The 14,903-nt window shown below is 32.0% G+C and overlaps 1 protein-coding gene and 1 long non-coding RNA gene across 2 annotated transcripts; one reads left to right on the forward strand and one right to left on the reverse strand.

Moving 5' to 3' along the window:
- Positions 1–2,806: 2,806 nt before the first annotated feature.
- Positions 2,807–6,972, forward strand: LOC132040225 (umecyanin-like). Its single transcript, XM_059430854.1, has 2 exons — positions 2,807–3,171; positions 6,530–6,972. Exons 1-2 carry the CDS (start codon positions 2,997–2,999, stop codon positions 6,802–6,804), a joined length of 450 nt encoding a protein of 149 aa, XP_059286837.1. The 5' UTR covers positions 2,807–2,996; the 3' UTR covers positions 6,805–6,972.
- Positions 3,015–3,399, reverse strand: LOC132040226 (uncharacterized). The gene is made up of 2 exons (XR_009410636.1): positions 3,291–3,399; positions 3,015–3,205 (listed from the first exon to the last, which is right to left on the reverse strand). It is a non-coding gene; the product is annotated as an uncharacterized LOC132040226 (long non-coding RNA).
- Positions 6,973–14,903: the final 7,931 nt, after the last annotated feature.

The following is a 14,903-nucleotide window of genomic DNA, read 5'->3' on the forward strand; positions in this document are numbered from 1 at the left end:
TAATTCATATCTTGTTAGGAATTAGAATTTATAGTCAAATTAATATAGAAATAGATTTTCATGTCTTGAATTAAAGTAGGTTTCATACTATATTATAAATGCGGATGCTGCTAGCTATTTTCATAATAAGGAAGAATAAGAGCAATTTTAGTTTATTAGTATATGAATAAAATATTTTCCTTCATTAGATTTATTAACACAATGAGTTTTGTGGTTGTGGCTTCCGAACTCCAATGTTTGATGTGTTGTGTATATATAGTAATAGTCACCGCCTTCAATGATGACACCTGAAGTATTTCGTCTTTTCAAGCTAGCTGAAGTATTCTGTTAGTTTGGGATGGAATTAGTTATCAACTATGCACTAGTGTTGGTAGGATGGAGGGCTATTTGTGCTTCCACCTCCAAGTTTTATAATTAAGTGGATGTGGAAATTTAAAGTTTTGAACGCACAAAATAAAATTACAAATGAAATTGTGTTAATATTTTAAAAGAAAATTGTAAATAAAATTTTGCAGGAGCTTCATATTCCAGTTGTTCTTATATTGGCGGTACCCAAATCTAAAGGTAGAATTCCCTTGCACTCTATCCCCAAACTTAAAAGTTCTTACTCGGAAATTTCCGTTACCAGACACCCACTGCTAAAAAAAAATTATGTTTGCTTCTAAGTAGAAACATATAAAGGCAAAAAGGTCGACCAGGTGGGGTCGGAGTTTCAAATTAAATTTTATTTATTAGATTAAAAAAAAAAAAAAAAAGGAGTTATTCACCAGAAAGTTTGTATTTTCCGGTTTTGTGACTCTTGTGTTAGTATAGTCAAAGTTTAGTGACTTTGAAAGATCTAACACTAGTGATAGTTACATAACCATATGTGAAATTTACCCTCCCATCTTTCGTCGCGTTCTTGTTTGTTTTGTAACGTGTGTTATCTTTGCCACTTTTAGGTAAAATTGTTCCGTTCTTTTAGTATTAGTATACGTATCCGTGTGATGCGCGGATAATATAAAAAATATTATGCGAATTTTTTTTTAAAAAACAGACACAAAGCCGTATGGACTTCAAGTTCAAGTTAAAAAAAAAAAAAAATCAAGTTCATACCAAAAGTACAACAAAATTAATCACAATCTTTAGTACTCCATACAAAGTGAATAACTTGATTTTATCACTCATAAGAAAAGCAAATAATGTGTAGAACATCAACAACAAAATACTTTCTTCATATGGGTTTTGGGTTTGAGCGGAAGCTTCTCCTACGACTTTGTCAAAAGCTGCTAATTTCTACTACTAAAAAATTAAGTTAAATTAAAGAAAATCTTGAGTTGAATTAGAGCAAATTTTATAAAAAAGGAAAAGGAAAACTGAAAAGGTTGCCAAAATACCATGATTTATTCAATTCAATACTTTTTTTTCCTTCATAAATTCTTCTCTAAAACGGAAAACCAATTAAAATCATAGAGACTCGTCATCATATTCCTATTTAATTATACCGTTTGCTAACGTTCATTTTTTATAATTATTTTTGTGTTTTTCTTTGCTTGATCATGAATCGTTATTATAAATTTACATATCTTTTAGTTTTTAAAATTTTTACCTGATTTAGAGATAAAATTATTAGAAGGTGGTAACACATAGTATACATTTTACTATTGTTTAGTATTTTGCACCATTCTGCGCCAACTATATATATATATATATATATATATATATATATATATATATATATATATATATATATATGGCTAGTTAAGGCAATCATGTAGCCCCAATCCGTCACCACCCTTACTTTTGGTGACAAATCCAAAATTTTAAGTTGATGGATTTAATCTTAGCAAAACAATTGTTAATTGTCTTAATATCAGCAGCAGGAAATTTAAATTATGTTAAATTTAAAATATTTAAGTGATAGATTAAGATGAAGATATATTAATCAAATATGATTAATAGTAAGGGTTATATGAAAGTTACGAAATCATGATATACTCAATAGCTTGGTAAAATTAAAACGGGCAATTTGCAGGATTGGCCTTCGCTGGGGGTGGTCTTTAATTTTTGTCCCTCAAATTGGTGGTCTTTAATTTTTGTCCTTCGCTAAAAATTCATTGGTTTTGGGTTCGAACCCCCGCTCCGTCAAAATTTTTTTAAAAAAAATCGCAAGATAGAGTTTGGACTCGCAAGGCAGAATTTTGGCCTGAAGGTAAAACTCTGCCTTGCAAAAATTCCTTCTTTTTTCTGTTGAGCTGGGGTTCGAACCCAGAACCTCGGGGTATTAGGCGAAAGTCAAAAATTAAAGACTACCAATTTGAAGGACAAAAATTAAAGACCACCCCAAATGAAGGACAATCCGTGCAAAAAAAAGAAAAGAATTGAAACATCGAGTACTGTAGATAAATTTTTGGGCCATTTGCACTTTTGTCCTTATATGTGTTGTGCTTGTCTTTGATTTTTTACCTCATAACAAACCATGTTTTCGCAGGCATAAGTTTATATTTTCGCATCATAATATCTCGCAAGTTATGCCCGCACCTTAATGAACTTATACCTCGCTAGACATAAGTCAATTTTGAAGGCCAAAAATTAAAGACCATTGAAGGACAAACCGTGCAATTAAATGTTTTCCGATTAAATTTTTTTCAAAACTCACAAACTTCAAAAGCGTAACTCCGTTCGGGCTCTATTAAGACATCACTAAAACTTACACAAATAACCAAATTATACAACTATTAAAGATCGAAGTCCTAATCTCCTAGACAATGCATGGTCCATAGTAGAGGTCCCATTCATATATCCTTTAGCCATCAACTAGCTCTAAGTTGAACTTGCATTTTTGTTTCCCTTTTCCAGCCATTGATATTTGGATAGTATTTCCTAATCTTATCTCTTCACTATAAGGAAACCCCAACTATAGTCTATGTTTTACCTACGAAATTAGAAAGAAAAAAAGAAGAAAAAAAAAAGCAGGGACGACCTGAAGAACATAAACACAAGTGAAGTTTGAGATTATGGAAAAAATGTTGGAATTTGTTAGTTTTATTTTGGTTTTAGTGTGCGTTATAAGTTGTGGTGCTGCAGAAACACATAATGTTGGTGGTGATTTTGGATGGAATATTCCTGGTGGAAAAGCTGGTTACCAGAAGTGGGCTGCTAATCAAACATTCAAATCTGGAGATAATTTAGGTAAGTATAATTAAGAAAGCCTCTCTGTATCCCACTAATTTCTCCTAAATTTCTCCAATTTCAATCGGTTTCTGACAACTTCCCTTTTATATCTCTAATTAACTACTCATTAATTTCACATGCCTGGGTCATTCGCACAAATGCAATAAGGGGTGGTCTTTAATTTTTACCCCTCAAATTGCTGGTTTTTAATTTTTGTCCTTCAGCACTTTAAGTGGCCGAAAATACTCATAATGATGAGGATGATGATGCAGAGGTTCGATATTTAGTTCTTTTTTTTTTTTTCAAGCGAGTATAAAAAAAAAAAAAAAAAAAAGTCGCAATTGTTCTTCAGAATTTCGATTTTTAAGTATATTCGCAACGGATTAGTAAAATTTTTGATCATTTTTTTCGGGGGATTGTGGTGTGTATGTGGCAGCCTTTGTCAAGTTAAGCCATCCCAACCGAATTCGGCTAAGATACAGCCCTTTTACGCGATGCGAGTCCCAACAATGCATCAATGAACGAGTAAAAAAAAAATATATACATCATAAGACAAGTTATTGTGTTTTTGATTTTCATGTTGAACAAAGTTTCTATATAAAAGTTATGCCTTAAGGCATATTGTTGTTTTCTTTCAAGTATGTTATTTTTCAATGTATATATATAAGTTATGCATTAATGCATAACTTATACATAAAATATATCTGTATATTTACAATAAGTCCGTACAGTGCATAATTTAGAACTACAGAAGTTATGCCTTATAAGGCCTAACTTGGAACTACAGCATGACTAAGTTAAGGCCTAACTTTCGCGAAATCTTACCTTGCAAAATTATTTTCTTTTAGCGGATAAAAGTTTGTCCATTAAAAGGGTTCGAACTCGAGCCTCGGGGATATTTTCGATTACTTTTTTTTGTTTTAGACGAAAGAATTATCAAAATTTAAAGACCAGTAATTTGAGGGGCAAAAATTAAAGACCAGTACGTTTGAAGGACAATCCGCGCAAAAAAATGTAATTATGTCTAGGTCTTTGATTTTTGTCTCTCATAGCAAATAACTTTTTTCGTCGGATATAAGTTTTTATTTTCGCATCATAATATCCTACAAGTTATGTTCCTCGCCCTTAAAAAAACTTATGCCCCACTAAACATAGGTACAATTGCTAAAGGACAAAAATTAAAGACCAACCCATTTGAAGGGCAAATCGTTCTTCTCTTAGTAAAGGGAGTATTCGGCATTAATTTACTAGTGAATATATAAATTTTGATGGTGGTGTTCCGGTTAATTTACATGCATCTTGATTATTTCATTGGATATTTGCTTGTACTTAAGAATGTTAAATAGGCGTTCTAAAGGTTTTAAGACCAACCCATTTATGGTGGTTTTCGGTTAATTTGCGTATTCAAAAGATATTTTGAATATAATTTAATATAGGGATGAGCGTGTCATAATGACACGTTCCAAAATTACTTGGGCTAAAATGGATTAAATAATGAGTTATAACCCGATCCGTTCAACTTTTACTAACTTTAATTTCTTTGTTTGTTTTACTATAATTTATTTTTTAAGTACCTAATAAAAGTTTTTTTTCTTTATTATGACTATGCATAACATATCAAAAAAAATGTATTCTTTAAAATATTATGGCAAGATTTTTCATTGGTAAATTGGGGCTAGCTATAGCCATATTTTAGATAGGTTGAGTTGGGCTGATCAAAATGAGTTGAATTGGGGGATCAAAACAGGTTGCGTTAATATATGGGCGAGCCATAGCCTAATTACTTTAGATTGATCATGATTTCATGGTCTAATTTTATCATCCTTAGTTGTATTTCACCGATACAAATACTACCTAATTATGTCCATCAAAACTAAAACAAATAAGATGAAATCACATAATCTTTTTTCTCGTGTTGAAATTTGAATCTTCATCACATATGATTTTTCTCCCACTTTATTACTCCTTTTAAGCACAAATATTGGGTAGCCATGGTAGAGTAATTTATAAGGTTATTGAGTTCTTGGTTCGATGGTGATCGGTGTCACCTAGCTAGAGTGCATGGCTGAGACAGATCTAGAGTGAAATATATGAGCCTACGGAAACTGAATAAATTTTGCCCAAATATTGTATATATTTTAAGAAATCTAATAAACAAGTATAAATATTTGACAGGAACTCAATTATTATTTTATTTTAACTTAAAGTTATTATACACGAACTCATAAACTTTAAATATTGAATCCGCAACTTTAAATATTGAATCCGCAACTAGTGTAGGGTATAGTCTATAACGTTGTAACTCCATTATGGCTTGTATCTTAAGGACCAAAAGCATACTATAACTAGAAACATGTGATACTCCTTAATTAGTAGCTATTGGCCGAATACCTAACCTAACAATTAAATCAATTCGCAGAAGTTATCTCCTATAACCGATTATAGTTTAAATATATGCAACTAATCAAGGCATATGCGGTCAATCAAATGACTTGAATTCATTTGGTTCGATTATATGAATTCTTAGATCATTTTTTATTATTCAAATTAGAAGTAGGCATAGCTGATCATTTCGCCATCCTTCTTCCTGCACTCTATATTCGTAATCTTTTAAAGAATTTGGGGTAAACCTACCAATATACGATTTTTTTCTAATTCACCTCAATATACGTAGTGAATACGAAAAGAATTTAAGTAATATCTTGTCGGTGTAAATGATCAGGTTATCTAAATAATATCTATGTGTAAGCCTTCTTAAAATATTGAATTTGTAATCTTGAAATAGGACAAGTTACCTGCTATAATAAGTAAAGGTGAACTAATTGTACAACAATTCCATACACTGATCGTGCATATATATTGCTTAAATTGTTGGGGTTTTAAGGTGTGAACGGGAAATAAGAAATGACACTTTTTTGGATTCCACTTCTCCATCTCACCCTTTCATCGTCTATAAATTCAGAGGCCCGAAACATCAAAATTCTACATATTTTCTTTTTAATAAAATCAAGTCTTTGTGTGGTTTTTGACTGTCTTTAAGTCCGTAAAGTTATTGGCATTGAAGGTACCACCACTCCAATAACATGTATATTTGTTCTGTCCTGAGAGGAAGTAATCTAATACCTCGAGTACAGTGAGAGGATTAAATTTCTTAAAGACACTCAATGAATTTTGTATCAGATATTAAAACACAATTTCTGTTTTAGCTTCTGTTTTACTATTTTGAACGCTGGATAAACTCATGTGAAAATTGTATTCATCAAGCAACCTATGCTAATAGCAAATGCTCCATTGTCTCAATTAACACCCAATGTATGTAAATTGAACTGATTTTCTTTTTCTATTCTTTTTTAACTCCTCCCAACAATTTGTCCAGTATTCACGTGGACTGGAGAGCACACAGTGGCTAATGTGAGCAAAGAAGATTTTGAAAAATGCACAACTAGAAATGATGCTCAAAGCAACAGCCCAGTAAGCATTTCTATCAGTGGCACTGGCCCTCACTACTTCATTTGCACCATAGGAAAACACTGCAGCTTCGGCCAGAAACTCAACATTACCGCTGAAATGTCGGCCGCCGCCTCAGCCATAGCCATCAATGCCTTATTGTCTGCATTTTTTGTGATCTTGTCTATTGCCATCACCATGTGATATTGCTCATAAGATTTGTTGAATGTTGTTGTTGCTCTAATTGTGATTAATGTGTTTGATCTTTGTTTTTGTTGTACCAAATAATAGTAACAAGTTGTAGTGAATGACGAACTTTATTGGATGGATCAATCCATGTATTGTGGCAATGGCAAAACAAATTTGAGGGTGTTTAAGAGTGTTCGAGATTTAATATAAGGATTATAACACTACAAGAAATCCAACAAAGGCTATAACTAAAAATAACCCTAATTTTTATTTTATTTAACAAAATTTGGCTAGTGTGCAGTGTATTGTGTATAATCACTATATAATCTATGTATAATACGTGTATCATTAAATACTTGTTATACAACGTGTATACAAATATGATAACTATAAACTATTACGGCTAGGCGGGTGAAATTTATTTTTATCCAATTAGCTAAAAGTGTTAAGATCTTTTTGTATGTGTATATATATATATATATATGTATATATCCCTCACTACCTCATATGTACCATCGGCAAACACTGCAGCCTCGGCCAGATACTCAACATTACCGCCGGAATGTCGGCCGTTGCCTCAGCCATAGCCACCAATGCCTTATTGTCTGCATTTTTTTTGTGTGATCTTGTCTATTGTCATCACTTTCATGTGAAATGAAGTCTCTACGTAATGATTCTCAAAAGATTTGTTGAATGTTGCTGTATTGCTCTTGTGATTATAATGTTAATTTTGATTTCATTGTGCCAAATCAATAACAATTTGTAGTGAAGTCTTTTGCCTTATTGGAGATTCTGATGTCAGTACAAAATACAAACACTACTAAAAAATCTCTATTTTCCTACTGATTTTTCATTGAAAAATGTTCAGTAGCTATTTCTCACTGAATGTTGATGTGAAAAATCTAAATTGTAGTGTTTTCACATAGAAAAATTATGAAATTTCTCATCGTTTCAATGGGAACCTGCTTCTCACCATGCGTTTTCCCTGTGAGCTGGTTTGATGGAAATGAGATGGAAAAATCATATTTTATAAAGACAAATTTCTCACTGAATGTTAGTGGGAAAAACCTTTGTTTGTAGTAGTGAGAAAAGTTCTAGTATTTTTTACATTTTCATTTTTATCCATATATCTGTAACGACCCGCTTGGTCGTTATGCGTAACTTCACCATTCTACCCTTGCTAGTACCTTCCCGAGGTTAGGAATGAGCGTATCTAAATAAATTGGGGTCAGTTTTATGTTGTGTTTTGTGACTTATAAGTGACTCTGTGATGTGTTTTAACTTGGTTGTTTGTTGGCTTGTGTTCATAAGGCCTTAGAATGATTTTTAGAGTATAAAAAGTGGTAAATTTTTGTGGTCACTGCTTAAAATCCACCACTGCAGCGGAATGATTTCCGCTGCCATGGTATCGCTACAGTGAGGAGGGGTCCCGGAAAGCGAAGGGCGGCTTCTTCGAGGGCCCGCTGCAGCAAGAGGTTGTCTCGCTGCAGAGAAGCAGGGACCGCTGCAGCGGTCCTCATTAAGTCAAAAACTCGTTTTAAATACCTTATTTCAACCCCAATCCTCACATAATCCCAAAAACAGTTCCCAAGAGGACAGAGGCTACTTTCTAAGGCTAGGGCACTATTCTCCATCAAAGGTAAGCCTTAATCACCAACTTTCTTCGCGTTACGCTCTTATTCGATTCTTGTTTTAATCAAAGGACCTTTAGTGGGAATTAAAGGGTAGAACACAAATACCAAGGAAACCCTAGAATATTAATGGATGTGTTTAATGTTATTTAATGTTGTTTAATTATCTAAAAGTAGAGATTATCGTTTCATAGCATGAGAACTTGATATTCAATGATGGAAATTGGTTGTTGAGACCTAGGGTTCTCATAAAAATGGAATCTTTGGCCTAAAAACTATGTAAGGAGGGTTGAATCGATTAGAAAACCCATTAACTGGTTCAATATGATAATTGGGACTATAATTAGGATGATTATGGTCCTAAGGATTAATTAACCAACTGAAAAAGGTAGAAGTAATTGGGTCTTCTTCCCCAAATTGTTATTCTTGTTTGAATTGAAGGTTTATCACTTACTTAGCATTGTATTGCTAGACTTTGACTGTTCTAAGGCGTTTCGGAAATAGAAGGCTCGTGTGGAGTAGTTTGTGGCTCCTGTTCTGCATTCGAGGTAGGTTACGATTTACTTTAGTTAGACTTTGATTAGTGAAACGTATATATTGCGTAGAATTGACGGGAGAAAGCATGACTAGGTCTTCGGACAAGATGTATGGTTGGATATTATCTCGGTCGGTATGACTTCTGATTATGTGGGCTTGTTGCCGTTATTTACACATTTTGAAGGTGTAGTTATATTCATACTGTGGTGATTCAGGATGGAGTTCTATTAGGATGGTTGTTGTTGATGGTGGCTTGTTGCCCCATTATTGTGATTAGACTTGTTACCTGAATTGTTGTGCTGTGATATGCGCTGTACTCCAGTCTCTCTTATTGTGACAAATATCATCGCAGAAAGGAAGGATAATGAGTTTAGACCTGAATCGTGATATATACTTATGGTAGTACTTAGATGGAAACTTGACGTATGACTTACTGTTGATAATGATATTGTGCATGGCATATATTCTCATTGCATACGTATATTGATATTGAGTTATAACTTGGTGCTAATGAGGATATACGATAAAATGGAACACCTTGGTCAAACAAGACTTAGTTGTGAGGTGTACTCGTTATATGTGGAAGTAAAGGGAGACATGGACTCTTTGTGTTGACTGAGATGGTTTGTATGATTCATTCCATGGTTGAGCTGACTTATCTAAAGCCCTGGTATGGCTTATAGCATTGTGACTTACACTTTCCTTGCATTTGATTTCACTGATTGATCATGCTTATTGTTGAGTTGATTTATATAAGTCTTGATATGACTTATAGCGTTGTGACTTCCATAGTAGATTCATTGGCATTGATTACATCGATTTAAGCATTTTGCATTCATTCACTCATACATGATGGAAATGGTTCGGAAACGATTCATGAAAGACTTGTGGCATGATGTCTTGTGTTTGACATTGATATTGCTAATTGTTCATAGTCCATACATACTAATGAACTGGATTATGCTGAGACATACATTGTGATGGATAATACTGATAATAATTGAAGATGGAACATATACATCTACGTAAGGCACATTTGATAGGAGGTGACGATGTGGCCTTGGTGTGAACTCGTGGTCCGAGGTTCGTTCTAAAACGAGTGGTACATGGACACCATGGGTCCCTTGCAGGTCATGACTATTTGGGGAAAACATTACCATTTAGCATGTGTGTACAGGTTTGGAGTATTTGGCAACTGCATTGCATTGCACATCATTACATTTTATTCTGCATCATCACATGGCTTCTTATTTCTGATTTGGTATGTTTTGTTGTACCTTTGTTGTAGCATGGATCAGATTATGGACTGGGCTAGAATTGTGGACTACTGACTCTGCCTAGTTCTAGGACTTAGATTTGTTGATTATAGACTTGAGATTATTGAGACTTGTCAGACTTATGGTTTACAAGCTTCACCTTAGGTTGTGATTCAGTTATGTGATATGTTGTGACCTTGATTTGGGTATTATGTGCGTATCTGCTTATCTTGATTGATTTTATGCTTATATGCGTGAGCTGATGTTAGTCGGCCTATGATGCTTACTCAGTACGTGTTGTTTGTACTGATGCTACTTTTGCTGCACCCTTTTTGAGTGCAGATTGTTCCGAGAAGATTTCATCCGACCACGTCTCTAGCTTGAAGCTAGTTTGCTTGGTCGATACGAGGTGAGCCATTCATGCCATCTTGCTTTGAAGATCTTTCTTTCCGGATGTCTACTTTCATTCCAAACATTATTTATTATTGTATTTGACAGATATTTCATTCTTTAGGTATTATTGGTTAGAGTCCTTGTACGATGATTTTCAGATTTTGGGAATTTAATAGTTAGACTTCCGCACTTATATTACTTATCATTTATGACTTGGTTAGACTATTTATTTATTCACTTATTTATGGATTGTTAGAGTATAAATGATTAAAGAAGTTGAAATTGGCTAGTGATTAATGGGTTAATGGGTAAGGGTTCGCCTACTAGTGATATTTAGGTGCCCGCACGATCGGTAATTAGGGTCGTGACAGTTGGTATCAGAGATAACTTAAATGAAGAACATAGTCAATGACGGTTCATAAAATCGATTTCAACTTTTTTGGAGCTGAAGCTTTGTTTCAAGTCCAGTAAGCAGTAAACGTCACTCTCACCTTTGCGGGCTCTCACTATAATTCCTTGGCAACACCGACAAACACCGTAGCCTCGGAATGTCACCATCAGATTGTCGGCCGCCACCACAGTTCAAAACTCAATGGATAATTAATGAGACCACCCATTTATCGTTCTTCATTTAAATATCAGATTTTATTTGTGGCAAACTTCAAGCAACCATTAGACCGAAGCCCTGGAAGGGTGATTAATATGTTAATCTGTCATTTCATTGCACCACATATTACCAACACTTTTTAGTGAATGGGAAACTTCATTCAATAGTCCAATGCAGGATTAAAGGTAAATACGAGAGAGCTTGGTAAGTAAATTGCGAGTTTTACTTATTACATACTCTGTCTATCCAAATTTATGTGACACTCTTTATTTTCTAGTCAATCTAAAAAAGAAAGATATATTTCTATATTTAGGAATAATTGAACTTTAAATATTTTATTTTAGCTTTAATGCGATGATTTTTAATCACATAAGTTTTTATGACTTGCTATAGATCATAAATTTGAAAAATCTTCCTTTTTTAAAAAAAAAAAAAAAATTTCGTGTCCAATCAGATATTCTATTTTAAACTGGAACGAAAGAGTAATACTTAATAGGCCAAACTCATCGACAAACACCTGTGGTCGTCCACTTCTTTCACTTGAGCACCTAAAGTGGCCCTTGTTCCATTTAGACACTTGGTGGCCATTTCTATTCCACTTAGACACTTTTGCACCGTTATAGGAGCAAAACCAATACCATCGTCTCCTACGTGGATTAAGTGGCCAATTAAATTGTGCAAAGCCATTTAAATTGTGCCAACTCAATTAAATCAGTACAACTCATTTTAATTGTAAGTTCACTAATTTATAAATTAAATGGAGTTTGACCATTAAAAATTGAGGCTTTTGGTCAAGTTGGATGCGCAATGAGGTGGCGCCCTTTGGTGTTGGTTTCTCCGATAACGGTACAAAAAGTGTCTAAGTGGAATAGGAATGACCCACCCGGTGTTTAAAACGAAGTCGCTTTGTGCTTCCAAAATGAAAGTGAAGTAGCGAAGGTGTACCTGTCGATGGGTTTGGCCTACTTAATATGACAATAACTCAATAAGTTGATTCGTTAGTTACTCGATTTCAGTAAGGATTTGTTTGAAGTTCCCCATGAAGTGTGACAAAAGTACAGCTTGGTGAGTCATATTCAGATCACTTTATCACCTTATAACCGCATATGTTTCCTCAATTCCACTAGTGACAAGCCCGGGATCAACACGAACTTAGTTATATTACTATGGGTATACCGTGCGCGCGCGGCCCAACACTTTAGATTATGCGATCGTACGTGTATATAGTTGTACTTTTGAATGGTGATAATATATATATATATATATATATATATATATATATATATATATATATATATATATATATATATATATATATATATATGTTCAAAGTACGATTAATATAATATTGTAGTTTGTCATCCGTATCTAAAACTTTATTATATTAATGGTTGCTACGAATACAAAATCGGCAAATTTATTAATATTTTTTAAAAGAAAGACTTGTTTAAAAAGAAACTATTTTCCTCTCTTTGAGATAAAGCAATGTGAATATTTAAGTATCGTTGATACTTTTAATTTTAATTCGATTAATTTAAAAGTGTAAAATACTTATTATTTTTTATCAAATTTTGATTTGGATAATTGTAATTTACATTATTAAATTAATTTTACATGTTTAAAACAAAACAAAGTAGAAATTGATTTTCTATTTGAACGAAGAAATACTATTTTTTAATTTTTGGTAAATATTCTCGGTTTAGTTCATTTTACTTGTCATGTTGTTTTTTGCATGGTTTTTTAAGAAAACGTCGATTAGAATTATAATTTGACTAATTTACGTTATTCATTATTTGATTTCCATTTGATAGATATTTTTCTACGACATTAATCTCTTTTCACATTTATTGGAGTAAGAATAAAAATAAAAAAGTAATTAAATTTTATCTTATTTTAAAATATAAATATTTTAAGTATATTTATTTTAGTAAACATAACAAATAAATGACATGGCGGAATAGCAAATACAACAGTTTAATAGCTAGATTAGATCTCAGGCTAATATAAAAAAGAAAGAAAATTGTATGGTTTGATTACCTAACCTTTTGAAGAAAAGCAATTTCATTTACTAATTAATGGATTGATACGCACGTGGCAATGAATCCATCATTATTGACTCAATGAGTCTTTGAAAATTACATGAATATTGTTTGATTTTTTAATATGGGGTGCATTTTTTTTTTGACATTATTAATTTGCACTATTTTTATGCATATATATATATATATATATATATATATATATATATCAAAACACGATTAATATAACATTGTAGTTTGCACTCCATATCTAAAACTTTATTATATTAGTGTTTACGATCATACAAATCTTGCACTTTTTTTGACATTATTTTTTTTTAATATGGAGTTCACTTTTTTTTTTTTTTATATTGCTTGATTTTGTTAATATAGGGTCATATATATACATATATTATGTTCAAAACACGATTAATATAACATTGTAGTTTGTGCTTTCGTATCTAAAACTTTATTATATTAGTGTTTGCTACGAATAAAAAGTCTGCACTTCTTTTTTTAATATTATATATTTTTTTTTAATATGGGGTTCAATTTTTGAGATACTTTAAAAATTACATGAATATTGTTTGATTTTTTTAATACGGGTGCACTTTTTTTGGACATTATTAATTTGCACTATTTTTTAATATTAGTTGTTGTTTAATATATATAGGGGCCCACAATTTTTTTAATTAAATAGTGCATTTTTTTGACATTATTAATTTGCACTTTTTTTTTATATTATTAATATGCACCGGCTTTTTTTTACGCGCGCGCGCACACACACACACACACACACACACACACATATATATATATATATATATATATATATTGAGATACTATGTTTAAAACATGATTAATATAATATTATAGTTTGTGCTCCGTATTTAAAATTTTATTATATTAGTGTTTCTATGAATCTTTAAAGTAAATAAATCCATCATTATTGACAATGAGATACTTTAAAAATTACATGAATATTGTTTAATTTTTAATACTAATGCACTTTTTTTGGACATTATTAATTTGCACTATTTTTTAATATTAGTTGTTGTTTAATATATATAGGGCCCACAATTTTTTTAATTAAATTGGAACGGATATATATATATATATATATATATATATATATATATATATTAGAATTATGGGGCCCACAATTTTTTTAAATATTAGTTGTTGTTTTTAATAATATATATGGGTGGGGCCCATAATTTTTTGTTGGGATATTAAATTGGAAACGGACGATATATATATTAGAATTATGGGGCCCACATTTTTTTTAAATATTAGTTGTTGTTTTTAATAATATATATGGGTGGGGCCCATAATTTTTTGTTGGGATATTAAATTGGAAACGGACGACCAGAAAGTGAGCCCCAACCGGCTCTTCTTAATAGTAGAAATTTTATTATATATTATTGATAAATATGCAGATGTTGTTTCCAACCTTTTCCAAATTTAAATTTTTTTCCCGCTAAAATTGTATGTTATTTGATAGCCATATCTTTGTTTAGAAATTTATTTCTTATGTTTAGTTGTGCCAAAATTACAGTAATTTTCCTTTCATATTTAAATATGTTAATTATATATAATGAGCGTGCTATTAAATGTATAGTAATTAGTAAAGATGTGGATTATATCTAAAGTTAACATTTTTAAACTTGTA

This window comes from Lycium ferocissimum, chromosome 12, assembly GCF_029784015.1.
Source record: "Lycium ferocissimum isolate CSIRO_LF1 chromosome 12, AGI_CSIRO_Lferr_CH_V1, whole genome shotgun sequence".
NCBI lineage: Eukaryota > Viridiplantae > Streptophyta > Magnoliopsida > Solanales > Solanaceae > Lycium > Lycium ferocissimum.